The following is a 21,548-nucleotide window of genomic DNA, read 5'->3' on the forward strand; positions in this document are numbered from 1 at the left end:
GTATCAACTAACTTTTTCACATCATTTATATGAAATTCCACAAAAATTAAGCAATAGTTTTTCGTAGGAAACATTTCTATTTACAATACTAACAAGACAATATTCAGTTATCATTACGTTTTTATTTTACTTTTGCTACACAAATCCTAAAGTAATTTCCTCTAGTACATTTGCTCCATAATTCTATTTTTTTGCTTAAGTTATCATCATAAGTATTCTGCCTTTATTAGCAAGTCCATTGCCGCAGCTAACAAGCTTTCATGCTCCACGGTGCTCTGCTAACCTTTTCGTTTTCGCGTATAATCTTTCTGTTTTAATATCAGCCATTAATTGTAGTGTTCGTCGCCCCCTCCCTTTCTTTCCCAACACCATACCCTCTAGGACATTGCTTAACAAGAGATTTGCTTAACTAATCTTATAATAAAGAATATTATATTCGTAAACTTTTCGGAATTCTCCCATTTCCTTCCACATCATTAATTATGATCTCCTTTTACCCTAACTCGCATTACCGTGCAATATCAAGTGCTAAGTGTCATAAAAACAATTTAATATTTTCAATAAATCAATATAAGGGAACAAAATTCAGTTTTCTTGGAAACAAATCTTTTTCATCAGCTTCTTCCTGGTTAAGCTTTTAGCATACGCGCATTTGGCATGGGTAACCAGCGTTCGGTTCCCAGCAAAAGCTCATGTGGTTCCCATTGCACGTTAATCAGTAAATCTACGTTTCATATTGCCTCGCCGCTCAAGGGTACCTAAACTCATAATCAACTTAACTAAAATCTTCTTTATACCTACATTTTAAATACGGTCATGCAATATTTCTCATTTGATTTTTTCTATACTTATATTTCTATAATATAATTCATGAATTAACTTTCAGTCTGACTAAATATTTTATCTTCTATTCTACATTCAAATCATTATTTTAATAATTATTAAGCAAGTAATTATACTTTAGCCCCCAATGCTTTCATGTTTCCTGCATTTTTATTTTTTATTGTTTCGGACATAAGGTCAGTTACATAAAGCTGTACAAGAGGTATAACGCAATATATATTTCAAAAATAATAATAATAATATTTAAGTCGCGAGCACACTCCCTCAAATAGTGATATTCTCAATAAAAAGTCCATATAGGTATCAATTTCAATTAAATTTAGGCATTAAAACTTTTCTCTGCACGTTATTAGTTGAATCCATACTAATATTACACGTGGAGGGTTTTGCCCAATTCTTTAGCTAACAAATATAATTCATTTCAGAACACCATAAATTACTAATAATTCGATTATCTCTTCTGCAAAATAATTATGATACACTTGCACCTACATTACCAATTTACATGCAATAAATGTTGCCGAGTGTTTCCAATATTAAAAACTTTCATCGCGAAACTGCTACATAATAACAGTACTTTAAAGCCATGGCACTATTACTTAACCTTCTATCTACACGCAAAAAATATATGGCAAACTACACTTTTCCAATTAAGCTAGCGGTGCCTTTAACAAAAACAATTCAATTCATCACATTAACTCAATTAATTCCAATTCCACGTTATCTTACATATCCTTGCTTTTAAATTTAAAATACAACTAAGCATCGCTTCTATCTTTCCAATTCATCAATTAACTAAAAGTTTATATCTCATATTTTCTTTCTAATAATAAATTCAAATATATATTAAGGGCAAGTTACGCTACTTCAGTACTATAACGCTCACCTCGAATGCTTGGGATACCTCATTTATTCTCAGCTTGCGCTATATAAACAAACAAACACCATACTTTTAAATTTTTTCCACGTTTTCCATTTCCTCCCACTTTCTCATTCCACTATTTCATCCATCTCGCATTATCACCCTTTAGCCTAACCCGCATAAGCGTAAAACGTCAAACTTAAAAATTTCATTTTCTATGGCATTTATAAACTTTTATCTTTGCACCGTCTTTAGCTTTCCTTTCGTTATGTTCCAACGGTACCTCAATGTTATAACGCTCACCTCTGGTGCGTGCAATCCCTCCTTCAATTCCCCGCAAATTAACTTTGTGTTAAACAACATTCTATTAGTGGATTTTCACGGGGTTTTTCCGTTTCCTCCCACTATCTCATTCCGCCAATTGTTCAGTTATTATACACATGCCTTAATCATACGTCTCCATTAATTAGCATAAAGGGGATAATCGTGGGACAATAAACTAAAATATTTCATTTTCTATGCCAATCATGAGCTTTTATCTTTCCATCGTTTCCTCCTTTCCTATGCATATGTTTTAACGGTACCTCAGTGCTATAACGCTCACCTCTGGTGCGTAAGGTCTCTGGTTTAATCCCTACACACATAACTTTCTGGTGGACAGCATAAGGTCCATGGGTAGTTTCACGTATTTATATTTCCTCCCCCACTCTCATTCCACCAATTGTTCAATCATCATTCATTTGCCTTAATCACGCGTCACTCTTAGCGTAAAGGGCATAATCGTGGGACGTTAAACTGAAATATTCCATTTTCTATGGCATTCATAAGCTTTTATTTTTCCATCGTTTCCTGCTTTCCTCTCAATAAACTAGGCTACACATACTATACTCAAAATGTTCACACCTAAAAGTGATCTTTTCCAAAAAGTCAATTAAACATAATAAGCTCCAGTTTTCCTCTCTTAAGTTTAAAAATAAATAAAATAATTTATTTCTTACCTCAAATCTAGAAATTCCTTCGAAAGATCTCGTGAAAATAGATCCAGGAAAAAATCTAAAACAAAAATAAGAAAAATAATTTTAATATAAATTCAACACCTCCTGTGGAAACACATAATATCATTCTCTATATAGCATATATATTAAAAGTTTAATAAAAATTACTTGGGTGGTTTACAATTAAGTTCTATGCTATTATATAAATTTAAAAATTAATTCCACCCTCAGCTTTTCAATATTTCCCATTTATTTTTCTTAAAAGTCAACAAATAAAAATAAGCTCATGTTACAATTTACATTAAAAATGATATTATATTCTCACTTCAATTATCTATAAAAGTTAAGTTCTTTCGTTATTTCTTTATAGAATAAATATAAGAAACAAAATTCAACTTACCTTCCAAATATAGATATTTTCTATCAGCTAATCGCTCGTTTCCTCAACTCTCACGCGCAAACACACTATCGCCAAGTAAACTCTAAAATAGAAATAAGCGTGTTCTCCAAAACAACATTTATATTTTTTCACAAATAAAAGGGTGAAACTAACGCCAAACATTTTACGCTTTCTTTTTTCAAATCTTAGCGTCCCCTGCAAACACACGTCCAATTACTGTATGTCTTGTGAGTTACAATACGCTAGGAATCACAGCAAAACGCCACACTAGTCACAAATCACTATAACACATTTGCTCGCGTGTGGCAACTAAGCATTTCAAATACCCGCCAAGTAGCAGGGACTTAATTTGCTGGACTGGCTGGCAACTAATGTCACCTAATAAGACGTCTGTTGGATTAAAGCGTGAGTGCTAGCAGAAAATACTTTAAAAGCCAACCAAGAACACTGGCGGGAAGTGTGCAAAGATAAAAAAAAGTACTCTAATAAAACTTAACCAATCGAAAATTGGTTAACTAGAAGGTTGTGCGGATCGAGGCAGATGATGGATTTAGAGAAGACTGGTTCAAAAGAGAATACTCTATCCACAAAATAAATAAATAAAACTGTTACTATTTAGTCACGTTCAAAAAGTGATCTGTCATTAGCGAGGATGTTATAAAATACTGCCCATATCCATCTTCATCCTAATAACTCAATGAAGCCCCCCCCAAAAAAAACTGACATCGGCACATGATAGGCTACTTTCGTTTCCACCATGAATGTTGGCTCAAAACACTGAGATCATAGTGGGCGGAGCGGACAGAGTGGGGCTGGCGAAACTGACGTAAGGCTGTCCCATGCTCTCTCTTTCTAAAAAGAACATGAATCAGTGATGGTGAAGGATTATTTAAGTAAGAAGTGTGGAGTGCCCTTATATGGTGGGACACAGCTTTATCGTGGAGGTCGTTCAAAAGAGAACTTCCACTGACAAGGTGGTGGAGTGACGAGGAAATAAAATACCAATTAAAACATTATCCGAAGATAATTAATTAATGCTCTTTTCGTATGCAAATTCCCTCTTGGAGTCAAAGGTGACCTCCTTCTGGAGCTGCCACTGCCACATTTAACACCTTCAAAGAGCATGAGAAAAACAAAATAACAAAATAATATCTGAGAGTTTTAAAAGTATCATTACCTTCAGCTATGGTCTCTGATGCTGCTTGTAAAGGGTTATGATTAAAGCCAACAAGGTTTAAAACAAAAAAACTTAAATTCAGATGAACAGGTAGCAGCCTGTTTGTTTACCCTTTACACTCAAAACTGAGGTAGTTTGGTTCCATGGGGCGATGCCTTCCTGAGCCCCAACCAGGAAGGTTGTCAGGATACTAGAGTCAAGGGATTGAGTCTTTCCTTAACTCTCCATCCTGTAAAGAAACACATCCGAAATTAGCAATTCGGGTACTTACCAAGCAGGGAAAAGGAAACCCTCTCGCTAATAGTAGGTGGTGCAATTTATTATCTGAAGAAGGCAGGTTATTGCACATTAACACTTACGGAATGCATTTTCAACAAAACACTCGCTTCAGAAATATTTAAATGGTGCACCACTGAACACACTAATCAAATTTTATATTTCACACTTTGTATCCTGATATTAAAACTTGGTATCGATAAAACAGATATTCGTGAAATTTATATATATGAACCGATAATTAACTGAAAAACTTCATTGATATCTACATTTTATAGCGAATAGAAAGAAATATATCCTCATTTTTTAAGAGTTTGTCTCTTTCAGTCTGTTATATGAGGACAGAGGAGATAACAAAAAATAAATAAATCAAATTATATTACGTTGCACAGTTTCATTATGATGCGAAGAGTAGGAACCACTTCCGTTGACAGTCTCTGCACTCGATGGGTACACTGGACAGTTTATATGAAGATTAAAGAAACCAAAACAGTGGATCCTAACACTGCATGCTGAAGTCTTTAAGTCCAAGGAAATCTGAACAGATCCTGGTAGTAGTAGTCAATAGGTTGACATCATTGTGCTCAGTTAAGGCACAGAAGTGCTTGACAGCACAAATAAAATATAAAGTCCAGGAGAGCCCTGCCCATTGACTCGGACAGGCAACTAGCTCTTGTGAGAAATGTTTACTTATTACCGGTCTTCACAAATAAAGATCAAAAGGTATGTGCAAATGCACTATGTGAATGTTACTTCAAATGCGTTGCACTGTACTGTCAAGATTATACGTGGCCATTATAGCCAAACAAGTTTTGAAGAACGAACAATTCTGAGACTATAACTTCGAATAAATGGTGTGTGAGCACAGGTGAAGTTTGTAGCACAGTTTTTAACTTATCTGACACCCATGATGAACTAGCTGTAGTATAACAACTACTTGCAGAATATAACTTAACACACACCGGAATCACGATATATAACTTCTGTTATATATATGAAATCAACGGGAGTCCTAGCAGCCGACAAGCTGACTCTCCCGGGTTCTAAACACAACTAACTCTTGGTTTGTCACTTTTTCCCTGCATAGTTCGGTTTCTTCCTGGAAAGCAAGAGACTCGCTCTTCTCGGAAATGTTGCTGGAAATGTTTGGTGGTCTGTGCATACACAAAGGCCAGGAACGGCAAAACTGCACAGCTCTTCACCGCCCTCACTGCACCTAGCGGCAGTTCTGCAAGTTGTTGGACAAACAGTTGTGAAGGCAGCAACCCATGTAAACAAACACATATTTAGTTAATAATCACTATTTACAACATTGAAACTCATGATTAACCATACATACAGATATGAAAAGTATAGCAGAACATAATTGCACATAGACATACGGATGACACTCAATTATTATAGTGTAGGGAATCATTTTTACATGGCATACCCATTCTCTTCTGCTATTTTCGGCTGCCATCTCTCCAAGAAGGAGAGAGAAGGAAAATCTGTTAACCAATTTTGAAAACAAACCAAAGATCTAAATGTCTTGGACGAAGGGAAACACGATTAAAATCAAAATATGAATTATAGCGGACTTTCCAAGAACTTGTGAGCGTAATACGATAGTATTAGTAAAATATACATGAAAATAGTCAAAATAAAATACACAATTTCAAACAAGCAATGCATCTCGGGGAAAGTAGAAAAAGCTTCGCTGGCTGACGACCAACCGTTACTTGCTACTGACGCATCTAGTTCGAGAGGTGAGACATTCTTTTAAAAGGTGTGAAAAGCACACATGATATTTTACACAAAGAGTAGAGTGCGTTGCTCGCTCAATGTTTCCAGCTAGGGTTTCTTTACAGAGGAAGTTTCCTGCATGCTTCCTATACCATTATTCAATTACTATCCATGTTTACCCTAGACATTTCTTCTCCCTCATAGTAGCAAACAATTGTCAACAGACTCAGTGCAGAACGCTGTCGCCAAAAAAATAATCTGTACTTGCTCTCTCGGCAACATGAAATCCAAATATGCGTTATACGAAGTAACTTCTATATTTTCTTCCTAGATTCTTATATGTAGAATATTCAAATACGATGATACATGTAGCTATTTACATCCTACTTCCCGTTAATGAGATGCATGCGAATATATAAACACATTAATAAACCTACGATACATGTATATACATGAATTAAATAAATATCAAAAGAATATTAATACTACCCTATTTCGCTGTGTTTACCAAATATCAGTTAATTATTAAACAATATGTAAATTAAAGCTTATTAAAAAGCAATTAATTTATTCACAAAATTACCATATTGATATGGAAATGTGCACTCATCTGCATTTTGATGATTAAGCAGAGGGCACTCGGCTTCACACAATATTTTCCCCCTTTGATGCTAGGTGCTGTGTTTACTAACACAGGACGTAGATCAAACAGGGTGCACATTTCTTATTACTGCAAGAATTATATCACCAATATATTATACAAACAAAATAATGAATCCCAAGTTACTAAATATAATAAACCCATATAACACAAATATCACTAATACACAAATCACTAAATCACTATTTACAGATACATGTGTCACAGTTAGGATGTTTTCACGCTTTTCGTATGACTTCGACTTTGTTCTCCTCAGTACCATTACCAGAAGTTGTTTCATCCGTGGAAACATACTTCTTCAGTAAGAAAGCATTCCGGATCATCTTGACCTCATTCGTTACTGGGTCAGCTAGTGTGTACATCTTCCCTGAAGATGCTACGATCTTCCAGGGACCAGAAAATAAAAAGTTTCTTCGAAACACCTGCTAGAGCATCCGACTTTGGAAATACTCTAGATAACACAAGATCACGCACATTGTACACAATAGTACGATGTGTCTTGTCAAAGTTTCGCTTTCGTGCAGCGGCATTTTTCTTATGATTTTTCCTTGCAATCTCCACATAATACTGCACGTCATGGCGTTGTTCCACTTCGGAAATCTCAAATTCTAGCTATGTCTCGTGATACAGAGGCACCAAAATGGCACTTATACGCTGACACGCCAGTGGTCAGGTGTTTTCCTGAGTTCAAACACTTCTCAAGGTATTTGGGCCAGAATTTCTGGTTATCATGGCACAATTTCCGCAGCAAACGTACGGTTGCCTTCACTGCCACTTTTGCCATTTCTCCCTGAGTATAATATGGCGTGGACATAATCCCTAGATCTGATAACTCTCTTTTCCAGCGTTCAGACTGGAAAGGTGCCCATCTGTCTGTTAAGACTAGTTCCACACTAGGACTTAGTTTCAAGTACTCCTTTAGCTTCCGTACTGCAGTGGTAGTGTTCGCTTTCCTACATGCATATAACCCCACTAACTTGGAGAATGCATCGTAAAACACTAAAATATAATGGACTCCCCCAATTCCTTTTGTGATTGGCCCAAGCCAATCGACGCAGACCAAGTAACTTGGTTTCTTTACAATGACAGGATTCAGTGGTCCTGGACGATAACACTGGGGTGGGGTGCTCTTCTGGCATAACTCGCAAGAAGCGCAGTATTTTCTCACACTTGCCCTCATCTTCGGCCATACGAAAAACTGTCAGAAGTGGTAGCAGCTTACTGGCCGACATGTGCCCCCGATCTGAATGGTAATCGAGCAATGGAGCTACTAACACTTCTAGGATGCAGATTCGAACTCCTTCACGGTCACGTTTACATAAACGCCCGTTCAAAACGATGACAAGCACCATTCACACGTGGTGAGGTTGTCTACTTTACTTCCTTCTTAATTTTTCCATAAAATGCATCAGAGGACTGCATCTCTGGCAATATGGCGATCATCTTCCTCAATTCACATTGGATCTCTGTGAGAATGGACATCAGTGAATCTTGAAGAATCGGTTTCCGTGCAGCACTGAGGTCTTCGGCGTGAGGAGGGTTTCTCGAGTGGTAATCACTCAAGTTTTCACTCGACTTAAGAAATTCGAATTCAAAATTGAAATTCGAGAGCAGCATAGCCCAACGGCTAATGCGCTGATTAGTAAGCCTACAATACAAAATAAATTTCAGTGCAAGGTGATCACTGCGAATTTTGAACTTTGTTCCTACAAGATACTGTTTAAATTTTACTACCCCATCTATGAGTCCTGCGAACTCCTCAGTTATCGAGTAATTCCTTTGTGCAGCATTGAACACACGTGATGAAAAACCAATCACACGAATTTCATCATTGTCATCACGTTGGTACAATCCGCGGCAAAAAACCTGCAACATGAGGATGTAAGTTTATTGTGAAACTACGCCTAACAGCACAAGGAATGAACATAACTTCTAAGTGGAACGAATCACGCCAGGATAAACCTCGGCCTCCTCCTGTGCACACTTATTTTGGAGCAAAAGACTTCGTCACTTCACAATAAACTTATATACTCATGTTGCAGGTTTTTTTTACCGCGGATTGTACAATAAAGAGAAGCACACGCGTCACATTCAAGTATCAATTGTTTATCAGGCAGGACACTCTTCAACACCACTTCCTCCTGGAAGATTTCCTTAATCCTGTCCATTCCAACCTGATGAACTTGTTCCCATTTAAAGTTTACTTTCTTCTTCAGCAGACTGAACAACAGATATAGAACTTCCGAGTACTTTCTGCTGAAGCATCGGTAATACTGGCAGTAACCTATGAACGATCTCAGCTCTTTCATGTTCCTTTGTGTTCTAAAATCCAACACAGACTTCACTTTCTCCGGATCCTTACCGATACCGTGTTGAGAAAGCTGGAAACCAAGTATGTTCAATTTCTTCCGCGCGAAGTTGCACTTTTTCAGCTTAAGCGTTAGGCCACCTGCAGCAAGTAAACCTAACACTGTCTAGGTGTTCACTGAAGCTTGCGTCGGCCAAAACGAGGTCATCGACGTATTGGCCACAGTACTCTTGCTTCAGTACCAATAATCATGTCTAAGGCACGTACACATGAGGCTAGACTTTGTTTTGTTCCAAATGGTGATTTCTGAAATACATACGAAATTCCTTAGTGTAAAAAACCCAAGATATTTTTGGTCACTTTACTTTTATCTGTAAGAACATTTCAGTGCCGTCTACACAACTAAACCATGATTTGTCACAAATATCCTGGAGAACAGACAAGGGAGGCATGGGACGGTCGGATAAATAACCTGAAACTTTAGCCAAAGCTCGACCATCTAAACAAACGCGCATACGTCCATCGCTTTTCTCAGTAACAACCAATGGATTGATGTAGGCTGTTGGTTGTTTTCGAATAATACCCCACGCTAACCATCGAAATTTCATTGCATACCTGATTTCTAAATCTCTTAGGGTAAGGATAGTTTGGTCTTTATGGGACATTCGTCCGTTACTCCAATGTCATGCTCGTAGTTAACTATGCAACCAGGCTTGACATCAAATAACGCCTGATGCTTAACTAGCACAGCTTTCAAACTCTGTGTGTCCGAGAGATCTGAGTAGTTCGAAATGAAATCTTCAATATTTGTATGGGAGGCGCAAGTCTTTACTTTCAACCACTCTTCCGGTGGGAAAACATAATCTGCCAATTCTTGGGTGCTTGGCAACCTACCATCGTCCAAGGTTGGTGCACGAGATGCCTTCTCTCTTGAGGTCCTACACTTCAGGTGCAATTACCATATTGGCCTTCCGTCTACCATCTGACGGGAAAAAATCTAAATCAACATTATCTAATTCATCCATTAATGAAAATGGCCTGCTGCACTCACCATTCCACTCTATACACGGAACTACTAAGTCTTCGGTTTCACAATCTACTGATCTAAATGATATTTCCACATCATGGGGATGGTTAAGATGTAGAACGCCGGTGTCATAGTTTAACACGGCGCGAGATTCTGTGAAAAAGTTCGAACCCAGGATCAATGATCTATTCAAACCAGTAATGATTATTCCTAAGGTATGAAATTCCTTCCCTTGTATTTCTATCACAAGCAGAGTCTGACCTACTAACGTCACAGCTTTATTACCAAACGCTGACGTGACTTATATTCTTAGCACTTAAAAGTGCTGGTGGGGGGTTACAATTCGACACAGTGTCCCAAAATTCCTTCGAAATTGCGCTACAGGTCGCTCCTGTATCAACGAGGGAATCAACATCGTGACCAAATAACTTTACATTTATCTCCGGCAGAGAAATTACATTGTTGCTAGGCAACGGTTCACTACTAGAATCAAAAAGGTTCTTGAAAATTCCATTTGCCTCTTCAAAAATCTCCGTCTATATCAATAGGTTCTCCATTTCTACTTAATAATGAAAGTTTACTTTCTACATTAACCTCATTAAAGTGTGTATTGCTGATGATTTTTCTACAAAAATCAAAATTATTTTCTTCTATATTACTAATTTCCTTTACTGCAGTCTCGCGTTCATCAAAATTAGATTCATCTACAAAGGTTACTGTATTATGCACATACTTGGAAATATTTTTAATCAACTCAATTGAACCAGTAATATCCGTGTTCAGCCTACCGTTGTCGCAAGTATGTGCAGACAATTCTCATTCCCTGCGGAGGATGAGCGATTCGTCATATCTGCACGGGTATTATTGTTTTGATTAGGTGGAGGACGCTCCCTGTCATATCTTTCCAGCACTTGTATCGATTCCTGCCTTCTGAAGGAGTTGCGCTGAGAAGCGGGATTCCGTGCGTTGCCTCTCCTACCTCTAGCTCCACGGTTGTTTTGGTGGCTGTGGTGGTTGCCACGTGACCAACCAGATGACCCACTCCCGTTACCGTTTTTACGGGGCGGCGTGCTCTGGTTGTTTTGTCGTCTCTGGTAAGGCCGTTGACTCTCGCGATTACGCTTAGCCTGCGGGCGAGAGTGTTTCCTACCACTATGGCCAGGGGAGTTTTGTTCTTCATTTTCTATGCTTACTTCAAGCATATTGACTCCCTTCCTGGGCTTCTGTTGAAAGAACTGCTCTCTATTCATAGATGTCTGCAGTTCCTGCACAAGATTTAACAATTCCGAAATAGTTTTCGGACGGGACGACACGATGGCTCGAAACAACCAATTCGGAAAGTGCCTGGGAAGAACTTTCAATAATGAACTATCAAACATCTTCGGCTCAAGAATGCTGTTTTTGTGCAGCAAGTCCAGCAGGTACTAGGCTGGAGACTTGTGCACACGACTGTCGTAGTGCGACGTCAGTATAGTAGCCCTTAGATTCGCCAATCTCTCTTCACTTAGATAACAGCTACGGAACAGTGCTATGAAGTCTTCATAAGAACGGATTTTACAGAGGTTCACCTGAAACCACTGTTGCGAGGTATTTGGAAGCGCCCTGGAAACCAAGCTTAACCGTATTTCATTCGGTACCCCAGTTACCTCAAAATGGCGGTCAAGATTCTGCAGAAAGTTGAATGTCTCGGTTCCAACGTACCTAGGCAGTGTGACATATCTGTGAATCTAGCCAAGCGCGGTTGCCAAATTCTGTCTCGTCTCATGTGGGCACACACGAGACGTCGAGGGAATTGGGTCTGTCTCGCGGGCTGCTACCAGGTTCTCAGGTTGAGAACCGGACAAGTCGCGCCTAGAGGAGTCGTTCTGTGATGGAGATCTCGCTCGTGTGGAAGAGACGGAGATGTTAGCTAAACGTCCCTCAATTACATCATTAGTCTCTTTCTGTACTGAACTCTTCCACTACTCTCTCGGCAGCATGAAATCCAAATATGCGTTATACGAAGTAACTGATATATTTTCTTAGATTCTTACAAGGAAGGGCCACCCAGTGGCTCCGCTGAGATCCGAACGAGACAATTGTGTTTGCATTTGAAATGCTATAACTAGATGAATCCCAAAGTTATGCGTGCCACCGGGAGGAATATCGTGAGTTACAACATATTTTGTAATGTAAGAACTACAAAAAAATTACATGGCAGAATAGTTTGAACCGAGTCATATGTTCGGGAATGGTTGGGTAAGTGGAAAACTCGGCCAACACGTATCCCATCATTTTCAACGAAAAACTTTTTGGGGTAAAAAACTGTCCCAGGGTCCCTTGCAGGATCCCAGACGTGGTCCAACTCAAAATTTTCAAATGGCAAGAAGGGTAAAGTGGCACATCATTTGAAACCTGTTATAAAATGAAAGAAAATGCAGCAAGTCTCGACTCTCTACAACAACTCTGTGCAAAATGGCGATGGGTCAAAGTGTAAACAAAAACAATTGAAAAGTCCATGGTCACCCATATAAATCGGAAATGGTGAGACAAATGTGAAAACAAAAAAGGATGTGTGGTATTATTTTCAAAATATAACGATTTAAGTGAAAACGTCTTGTCCCAGGGTCCCCACATGGTCCCAGGTGGGATCCAACTAAAAAGTTTCAAATGGCAAGAGAGGTAGGACATCGTTTGAAAGCTCTTGTTAAGTGAAAGAAGAAGGAGCACGTCTCGACTTTCTACGACAACCCTGTCCAAAATTGCGGTGGGTCAAAATGTAAACAAATTGGAAAACAATCCAAGATGGCCGCTTAAAACCTATATCGAAAGGATAAGCATACCAAACTGCTGAAGATAGGAAAACAAATTTGGCATTAATGTTGATTAGTAAGTGACTAAAATATGCAAAATCTTCAAAAACGCGACATCTTTAATTCAAAATGCCGCACTATGTATCGAACGCATATCCAGCTCACACCACTGGTGTTGGAGAAGTGAAGGTTTATGGTTAGTAGTCCACAAAATATCAGAGTATAATCTGTAATCCAATATGGCTGCCAGCGTGAAAAATCAGTTTGTATATAAACATGTTATTTCTTGGAATACTGTACCAAGCCAGCAAAGTTTGACGCAGTTCGATGTACTGAAATGACTTACATATGTTTGGTACTACTTGCCAATCTTGCAAATGATTTTTTTTATTTGGTATTGTTTGAAGTATTGAGATCAAACTAACGAATGACATACAAATGTAACCATCACGAATACGTTACAATAGAGCCCCCAACTTACTGGTGCAGCAAGTTCTTTCTGTATGAACTATGTATGACAAAATTAGAAAAATACCCCAAGGTATTCAATTTTTTTTTGCACTATGAGTAGGAAGTCATAGTTGTGTGTTCATCGCATATTCGTTATATTCAAGTAAATAATGTCGAGAGAACCGTAAAGAACGTGCATTAAGAAGAAACCATATATGTGTTGTTACCGAATGAAATAATAGTTGAAGTCTATCGAAATTCAATTGTTCTTTAGTCTTCCTAGTATTTCTAAATACATAATAGAGAAAAATAGAGATTTAGATTTGTACTGTTATGAATGGCATAGGTTTTAAGCATCCATCTTGGATTCAAGGTGGCCATACTTTTTAAATTAAGCTTTTATTTACATTTTGACCCGCCACAATTTTTGACAGGGTTGTCGTAGAAAGTCGAGACTTGCTCCATCTACTTTCATTTAACAAGATCTTGCAAACGATGAGCTTCTTAACCTCTCTTGCCATTTCAAACTTTTTAGTTGGACCCCACCTGGGACCCTGGGACAAGACGTTTTCACTTAAATTGTTGTACTTTGAACATAATGTCAGACTCCCTTCCTATTTTCAAGTCTCACCATTTCCGATTTATAGGGGTGACCATGGACTTTTCAATTAAGTTTTTGTTTACATTTTGACCCTCCGTCGTTTTGCACAGGGTTGTTGTAGAGAGTCGAGATTTGCTGCATTTTCTTTCATTTTATAACAGGTTTCAAATGATGTGCCACTTAATCCCCCATTGCCATTTGAAAATTTTGAGTTGGGCCCCGTCTGGGACCCTGCGGGGGACCCTGGGACAAAGTTTTTTTTACCCCAAAAAGGTTGTCGTTGAAAATGATGGGATACGTGTTGGTCGAGTTTTCCACTTACCCAACCGTTTCCGAACAAATGACTCGGTTCAAACTATTCTGCCATGTAATTTTTTTGTAGTTCTTACATTACAAAATATGTTGTAACTCACGATATTCCTCCCGGTGGCACGTATAACTTTGGGATTCATCTAGTTATAATATTTCAAATGCAAACACAATTGTCTCGTTTGGATCTCAGCGGAGCCACTGCGTGACCCTTCCTTGTTAGATGTAGAATATTCGAATACGATGATACATGGAGCTATTTGCATCCTACTTCCCGTTAATGAGATGCATGCGAATATATAAACACATTAATAAACCTACGATACATGTATATACATGAATAAAATATCAAAAGAATATTAATACTACCGTATTTCGCTCTGTGTTTACCAAATATTATCAGTTAATTATTAAACAATATGTAAATTAAAGCTGATTAAAAAGCAATTAATTTATTCACAACATTACCATATTGATATGGAAATGTGCACTCATCTGCATTTTGATATGCAGATGAAGCAGAGGGCACTCTGCTTCACACAGAAGGGCCAAAACTTGTTTCAGACTCACCACAAAAGATATTTCCGTTACCAAACGTTTTTATTTATTTAAAATTAGATTAGTGAAATGTTTATACTTTTGCGTAAGATGTTCAAGCATTATCCAAATTCTACATTTTTCGTCGCCTTTAAAAGGATATTCATTTTAGTTGATAACTAAAGGAAAAATCATAATCCTATCTTATGTCTGAATTCAATTTTTCAGTATTAAGCTTCTAACTGAAATCACCTTTTCCTTCTCTACATATCATTAACTAAACATTTAACGTATATTAGCAACGATTCTTCGTGTTGACTGAAAAAACAAAATTTCCTATAATTCGACTCAGGTTTCATATGTATGCAAAATCAAAACAGCAATAATAATAATAATAATAATTTTGGAATGATAAACCCAACTTCAATTTGCTTATGTGGTTCAAATTCTGTTAGCTCTAAGTCGTTGAGTTATATAGCGTAGCTGTTATCATTAGATTGTATCAAAAATCATAGTTCTGTAAAAGAAAACAATCAACTAATCATTATAATTGGTCCTCCTCCTGTTCTTCTGCGTATGTCCGTTGATTCTATTACAGGATTTTCAAAATTACTTACCTTTACGTTCTGTTAGAGACTGTAAATAAAAATATTTTCTTACTTTTTTTCTCTCTCTCAATGTATGTGTGTCAAACTAGTTTTTTCAATGTACATTTTAAGTGGTTCACGATAGTTCAGATCACAGAATATTATTTCAATAATAATAATGTAAGTATTGTAAATATAGGTTCATGTCTCAAATAGCAATGCTCTTGCTAAAAATCACAATTTGTAAAATAACTTAGTCACATATTAGAATAAAAAGGAGAAAAAATACACTTTGCTTTTACTTTTATCCACACAATTATATAAATATATATGGATATGTATGTTACATTTTTTTGCACTCTTCGTTTTTTTAATCAAAGGCGGCGTTCCAGGGCCTCGATTTTTTTCACAACTAGAACAATCCTCTTTGCATCCTCCTGTTCTAAGGGGAAGAGACCCCAGAGCGCTTCTTCTTGTTGTTCCTCCCCTTGTCTTTTTCTTTTCTCACTCTCTTCTTTCTTTTCTTCTAATTCTTTCCCTTTCATTTCTGGTCTTTTGTTCTTCATTTTCAATATCGATAAGAATAGTCAATATCATCGAATGACTCAATTATGTTCAATGAACTGGCCATACTATAAGGGAAAAAGAGGAAAATTATTAGTAATTGAAATTTTACAAGTCTACTGAATCTAAGTATCCTTATGGTTAACCAATTATCACAATGAAGTAAATCCGGTTCTCAGCAATAGTATAATCTAAGTTTTAATCCGCCCTAAAAATCAAAACACAGTTTTTCGTTTTCTTATATTATAACCTAACTTTTTACAAATAGTAGTAATGGCATAGTCCTTCAGTAGTACAGCGTTCACCTCCGGTGTTTGAGTTTGATCCCCGCTAGCGCTGTGTGGTGTACAAACATTTTGCTCGTGGATTTTTCGGCTTTTATAATACAGCTTTTACAATACGAAACTAGAAAAACATTAACTTGCCCTTTAGCCTGAATGCGGGACGTAAACTTAAAATATATCTTAAAGACCAGGGTTTATTTCTACAATATATATTAGCGGTGTTGTAATATAAATCTATTTCACACATAACCAAATAAGGTATATGTCTTTCATGCCATCGTTTGATTTTCAGCGGAAACGTATGTTTTTGTAACTCTAAACTCAAGTGAACAATTTTTTCACGGTCCGATCAAATTGTTTCTTTACCAAAAACATCAGCTTTCCATATAACAAAGCTTATGTTAGAGTAATCAAATAATAATAATAATAATAAACTACAAACATTTTATTTATAGTGTATTCACATGATTTCTTTCTAGTGGATGTTCTCCTTCATATTAGATAATACAACAGCGCACTGCAGCATATTGGGTTGCCTACCACTTAGGGACTATGCAGATTTCGCCATTCCTGCTTTTTCTAGATTGTGTGCTCTGCGAGGAATAATATTTTTCAAACCGTAAATCTTAAATCGTTTAACTGTGTTTCAATTTACATTAATAAGAATTTGATTTTAACAAACAGAATGCAATATTATTTCCCATCGATAAAAACTCCAATCTTCAGTATCCCCAAGTAAATAAATTAATTTCGGTATAGTTAGCCTTCCAACCAAAATAAAATGATCTAATTTCATCAATTTCTTTCCTTTCCAGAATTTTCTGTAATCCATTTTTCCATATATACACATTTACTATGTTTCATAACCCTCCCGACAAAAATTTGTGTCCCTCAGTCTTTTCTTATTCACTAGTTTTGTTCCCATACCGTTTATTTCATTACTAAAAAGTATAAGTGATAATAATACTTTAAGCTACATATGTATCACTAGTACAAAATAGTTTAAATCGCTTTTACAAAAAAAATCCCACAAAAAATTCAAAGTAGGTTCGAAAAATTAACCCGAGCGTATGTCTAGCCAACACTTCTATTTAAAAACTCGAAAAATAACATAGGACAATTGTTAAGTTTAATCAAGTTAAACTTATTAGTCTAACTAAATCATTATGTTAATACAGGGAATAATTCTCCCAAAAGAAATTCAACAAAATTATTGTATTTTGAGTAAATTAACTTTTGTATTCGGTAACGTTCTCGCCTTTGCCGGGAGCGGTCTCTTGTTCAACTCCTGCTTGTCATAATCAATCAATCATTCAATCAAAAATGATTGTTAAAGCTTTTCATTGAATAGAGTCGTGCTAGAGCCCCACCAAATTAAAAAGAAAATAATTTCTACCAGGGTGAATTGATTTAAATCAGTCTGATTTAAATCACGATTTTAATCAAGATTTAAATCACTTGATTTTTTTAATAAAAATCGTTGATTTAAATCAAATTTCGAAATAAATTAATTTAAAGTGAAAATAAGTAAAATCCCGTTTCTGTTCTGTTATTTCGATTATGGAAGGTAATAATCATAATACAATGAGACTCAAATGTATGTACAACACAGTATGAAAACGAGTATCATGCAGAGGATGATTAGGAAAATTCCCGTTTTGAACGGGTAACGGGAGAATCCTGCTTTCTTGTCTTCGTAACATAGGGTTTTTAAATCGTTAACTATTCCAACGGATAAATCACCATCGACATTTAAGACAAAAATTCTTTTATGTCCACGTCTATTTGTTTGTTTCCAGATAATAGGGGAGTATTTAGAGGGGCCCGATCCCCTTTCCGAAACAATAAATAAATAAAACTTTAGGCGAAATTTATGTACTAAATACATAGAACGAAGTTCCTCGGGATCGTAATACGGCAAATTTTGGATGCGTTAAAATATCGAATAATACTTTTGATAAAGTGGATTCTTTCAAATATCTAGGATCAATATTAACAGACGAAAACGATATCTACGAAGAAATTAAATGTCGACTGAAAGCAGGGAATTCGTGTTATTATTCAGTTCAAAATCTCTTGTCGTCACGAATTCTGTCCAGGAATTTGAAGATTAAAATATATATGCTTGTTGTTCTCAGGGTGTCTAGCAAGCAAGCATAATCAAATTCCCTGACAAAATTATAATTTTCCCTGACTCTGTCATTCTTTTTTTCTTAGTAACTCATGAAAAGTAACTTATATTTAAATCATGAAAATGAAATCTTTCAGTTTTACGTACCACGATTATGCCGGTTAGGTTAAAGGAGACGGTGATGATGAGTAATGAATGAAATGAAGAAAGTGGGAGGAAACGGGAGAACCCCGAGAAAGCCCACGACCACTGTGTTTGTCCACCACAAAGTTCACACGGTGCAAGCTGGGATTGAACCAGGGAACCCAAGCACCGGAGGTGAACGCTCTACCAGTGAGCAACCGCGCCCCTAACTTACATTTAAAGTGAACTGTAAGTTTTCACCATTGTTTATATGCTTATACAATACTCTACAAACGTACAAACGAACCAATTCATTTACCTGTAATTTATGACTATTTTAGTGGTATTTCTTCACCCCTCGCAGCCTGGGAAAGATTTTTCCCTGATACACAATGAAATTCCCTGACATTTTCCCTGACCCTGCAAATTCCCTGACTGGTAGACACCCTGCTTCTGTATGGTTGCGAAACATGGTCGCTTACTATGAGGGAAGAACGTAGACTGAAAGTATTTGAGAACAAGATCCTGAGACGAATATTCAGACCCAAGAGGAGCGGGAATGGGGGAAACTTCATAACGAGGAACTACTTAATTTTTACGGTTTACCAAACATTGCTAGGGTCATCAAGTCTAGGAGACTCAGGTGGGCAGGTCAGGTAGCCAGGATGGAAGAAAATAGGAACACTTTCAAATTCTTAACTGGAAGACCAATCGGAAAACGACCATTAGGAAAATCTAGGCGCAGATGGGATGACAATATTAAGATGAATCTCGCAAAAATACGAATACAAAATAGAAACTGGATCCAGTTGGCTAAGGATAGAAGTCAGTGGAGAGTTTCCGTGAACGCGGCAATGAACCTCCGGGTTCCATGGGCCATAGAGTTAAACAGTTAATTTTGGGCGAAATTTATGTACTTTAGATGTATTTCGTGCCGCTGGGTAGTTTCGATGTTTTAAAAAATATACTCCTGCCAAATATCAGGAACTTTCGTGAAAAAAGTGTCATGTTGATAAACGTTGCTGTACGTTTTTTCCTTAATGCTTAAAAAATATTGTTTCGGATTGAAATAGGTTAACGATTAAGGATTAATTCGAAATTAAACCAAAATACTTTCACTTAAATGGCATAATTGTCATTTAATATTAATTTCTAATGTTTTTTCTCCAGTTCGCGACTTGTATTATACGAGGAGAAAGATTTGATTTAAATCAAAAAAATCGATTTAAATCAAAAAAATCAACAAAAATGATTTTTATTAAAAAAATCATGATTTTTTTCCACCCTGATTTCTACACATATTAATAAAATTTCATAAAATGTACGTAGCATTTCTCTTCAAGTTACAAGAGAATATACAAAACATGTCACAAAGCTCAGCAATAAAATCTCTCTCTTTAGCTATCAACTGTATATGTTTTTTTCGGTACCGTACTGGTTTAGTAATAAAGTGGTTACCTTTGATGGTTCATAGTTTGATCACGACCGAGTAAGTTTGTGATAAACAATTTCGTGTCCATGAATTTTCTAATGATACTCGCCGATTCCTCTCACTTTTTAAAAACTATAAAAACATCTATCTGACATCGAAACGAAAATTAAAAGATTTCATTTCATTTTACCTCTGGTAGATGGGGGTCCCAGGTTCAATCCTCGGTCAATTATTTAAACACATTCATGACAAACCTCAGCTTTGGATTATTTTATAAAATGTAGTGGGTTTCTCGGAGCTCCCATCTTCTCTCGCATAATTAATCTACCGTTTTCACTCATCTTAAAAGTGTTGACATAAAAATAGCGTAACACGTATAAGTGCTACACGGCCAGACTTCATTCACAATTACACACACAGCTACAGAAATAAATCCAGTCATATACATATGTACTTATATATAGAGCTGATCGCTTCTATATCTTCAAACTTTATACAGAATACGATACTCAGTTCTCCATTCTTTAGTCATCCCTAAACTTATCATTTCTAACGTGGAACTTCTCGTAAGCTAGAAATATATCAATTCCCATAAAAATGTCTTGCTACGCCACTACAAGATTCCCAGTGGTTTCTTTTCTCGTAGTACGCTAACCTATCCAAGAAACAGAAATACCTTCTATGCGATTCTGTTTCCCCATTGTTTCTAAGATCGAAAAACCCTATATATTTTAAAATCTCATTCGGTTCTAATAAGACACATATATTTATAAAATTTCCGTCTACACCCCATCATAACAAATAAATCTTGAATACTAAAGTTCGGACATCGATCCCCGCATATTTCACTTCGAATCTTTTGCCTCGTTTACTAAAACAAAAATCAATCTCAAACAGTATACTTTACGAAATCTATTTCCCCACCCTCTCACTCTTATCCAATGTAAAACATTAAATTTCGCTCAGTTATATTCGTAAGTTAACGGTTGCTGTGCAAGTCTTTTTCAATAAACCATAGTTCAATTCATGATGAAAAGGTTCGGATATAGCGAAGTAGACCTATGCGCATATCGGACCCCATGTTAAACTTATGGGAGAAAAGGGGAGGTAAACATAATAGAACGTAAACAAAAGAGAACAAAAGAGAATGGTGGTAGTAGGGGGAGGGGCTACAATATGAGACGATAGAAAAACATGGTTTGGAGGTGGGGTGTGATGAGAAGGTGTATAGAATTCTTTGACGGCATGTAAACAAAAGGATAAAAGAGAAATGAAGCATACAACATGTTTAAAGAAATACAAAAGAAAACAAAAGGTTAATAGAGGATAAAAGAGAAATTGTATATACAACGCTATGCATCTGTATGTTTTCTAAAAAAGAATAATTGGTGAGAAGGATAAAAGGGAAATGAAGCATACAACGCTATGCAGCTGTATGTTTTTAAAAAGATTTGGAGGGTAGTG

At 36.6% G+C, this 21,548-nt stretch overlaps 2 protein-coding genes across 2 annotated transcripts in view; one reads left to right on the plus strand and one right to left on the minus strand.

Moving 5' to 3' along the window:
* Positions 1 to 21,548, plus strand: part of LOC145671295 (carbonyl reductase [NADPH] 1-like) — a 212,240-nt gene that overhangs the window by 136,230 nt on the left and 54,462 nt on the right. The gene's annotated exons all lie outside the window — the stretch shown is intronic.
* Positions 7,541 to 8,119, minus strand: LOC145671650 (uncharacterized). The gene has a single exon (XM_081740849.1). It carries the CDS (start codon positions 8,117 to 8,119, stop codon positions 7,541 to 7,543), a length of 579 nt encoding a protein of 192 aa, XP_081596975.1.

The sequence above is a fragment of the Thermobia domestica genome, chromosome 15 (genome assembly GCF_964235325.1).
Source record: "Thermobia domestica chromosome 15, izTheDome1.hap1.1, whole genome shotgun sequence".
NCBI lineage: Eukaryota > Metazoa > Arthropoda > Insecta > Zygentoma > Lepismatidae > Thermobia > Thermobia domestica.

What these genes read in the sequence shown, in the direction of transcription:
- LOC145671650 (XM_081740849.1), bottom strand. Translation starts at nt 8,119, where the DNA reads ATGAGGGCAAGTGTGAGAAAATACTGCGCTTCTTGCGAGTTATGCCAG.